Below are 1744 nucleotides of genomic sequence, written 5' to 3' on the forward strand. Positions count from 1 at the left end.
TTTAATTTTTTAAACAATTTTTAACACAAAGAAAGTAATTAAACAAATTGTTCACAAAAGTGAATTTCGACCACTCGAAGCAATGGTGCTAACAGTTTTGAACTCATAGTGACTGATAGGGGGGAAGAACTATTTAAATATAATAGAAAATGAATAAACTGTTTTTTATTCTTGTTATTGCAACTGTAACTGATCGTGGTATTATTTCTGTTTAAGGATTAATACCTGACATTGTCTTCAATCCTCACGGTTTTCCATCACGTATGACAATCGCCATGATGATTGAAGTGATGGCCGGCAAATCTGCGGCTCTTCACGGTCTGGTTCATGATGCGTCCCCCTTCAAGTTCTCTGAAGAGGACACTGCTATCGATTACTTTGGAAGACTGTTAGAGATTGGTAATAAAATTTAAAGTATTGTTTCTTATATCTCACTAAGTTATTAATTAATTGAATTCATAATTATTTTTATTCACTCGTTTATTAGTTTTGTTTTTGTTAACAGGTGGTTACAATTATTATGGCACAGAGACCATGTATTCCGGCATTGATGGGCGGGAGATGACGTCCCAGATTTTTTTTGGAATTGTTCACTATCAAAGACTCAGGCACATGGTGTCCGATAAATGGCAGGTGAGTAGGAATTTTCTTAATGTTTCTCTCTCTAGGCTCGCATTTCCTCACATATTTGATTGGGTATGCCAGGTTTCCTTAACCTTTTTGTACAAATGTAATGGTTAATGTAATTTTTTTACAGATAAATTACAGTTTACATTATTATTGCAGCCCCTATGAAAATTTCAAAATTTTTAAATTGAATTATAAATGAATGGCCACTAAGAGGTCCTTGGACCCCAGGTCAGGAAAGTCTGGCATATACATACAGGATATAATTATTGTAATAAAATGAATTTATATACATTATCAGATTTTTCAAAATTAAATATAAAAATTTATACTCAGTCATCAGGTATTTTTTGTAATTAAAAGGTGTGTTTTTTGTTTTTAGGTACGTACAACAGGACCTATAGACGTGGCAACGAGACAACCTGTGGGAGGAAGAAGGAGGGGCGGAGGAGTACGTTTTGGCGAGATGGAACGTGATTCCCTTATCAGTCATGGAGCTTCGTTCCTTCTGCAAGACAGGCTGTTCCACTGCTCTGACAAATCGTTTGTAAGTACATTTGTTTTTGTTATTTTATAATGAAGAAACTTTTAATGTTTTAAAATGGTCAATAAAAAAAGAAAAACGTTTTATTAAGAGAGTTCCCGTAATATGTTAATTAAATGCAATTATGTAGTTAATTTTCGAAAATTTGTTATTAAGGACTGATATTAATTTTTGTATTCATTAATTTGGTGTCCAGTATATTGAATAATTTATGCTAAACAAATAGAAGAGTTTTGATAAAAATTGTACTTCTACTTGAAATTAGTAATCGATATAATTAGATATTTTTGAACCTATTAAAATAAAAATTGCATCTGTTTAAGATCAATATAGAAAAGTGCAGTTGAGAAATGATAAACTTTGAGATAAAATTTTAATTAAAAAACTAATTGATTTCAGTATTTACTTGAAATTTTATTATTATAACCAGAAAGTAAAAATCAGCTTGCATTTGAGTTCATGTGTTTACAATGACTGATGTGTAAATATGATTTTTTTTTTTTCTTTAAGGCCTTTATTTGCACTTCCTGTGGTACTTTACTTGGGCCTATTACTGTTGTTGTTCATATGACA

At 31.2% G+C, this 1744-nt stretch overlaps 1 protein-coding gene across 1 annotated transcript; it reads left to right on the forward strand.

Moving 5' to 3' along the window:
- Nucleotides 1-216: 216 nt before the first annotated feature.
- Nucleotides 217-1379, forward strand: LOC108743700 (DNA-directed RNA polymerase I subunit RPA2-like; the record flags this gene model as incomplete). Its single annotated transcript, XM_018479287.2, has 4 exons — nt 217-399; nt 506-633; nt 1010-1174; nt 1368-1379. Coding segments are annotated over 4 exons (488 nt in total), but the record flags the coding sequence as incomplete, so codon positions are not given.
- Nucleotides 1380-1744: the final 365 nt, after the last annotated feature.

Source organism: Agrilus planipennis, unplaced genomic scaffold, assembly GCF_000699045.2.
Source record: "Agrilus planipennis isolate EAB-ADULT unplaced genomic scaffold, Apla_2.0 scaffold958, whole genome shotgun sequence".
NCBI lineage: Eukaryota > Metazoa > Arthropoda > Insecta > Coleoptera > Buprestidae > Agrilus > Agrilus planipennis.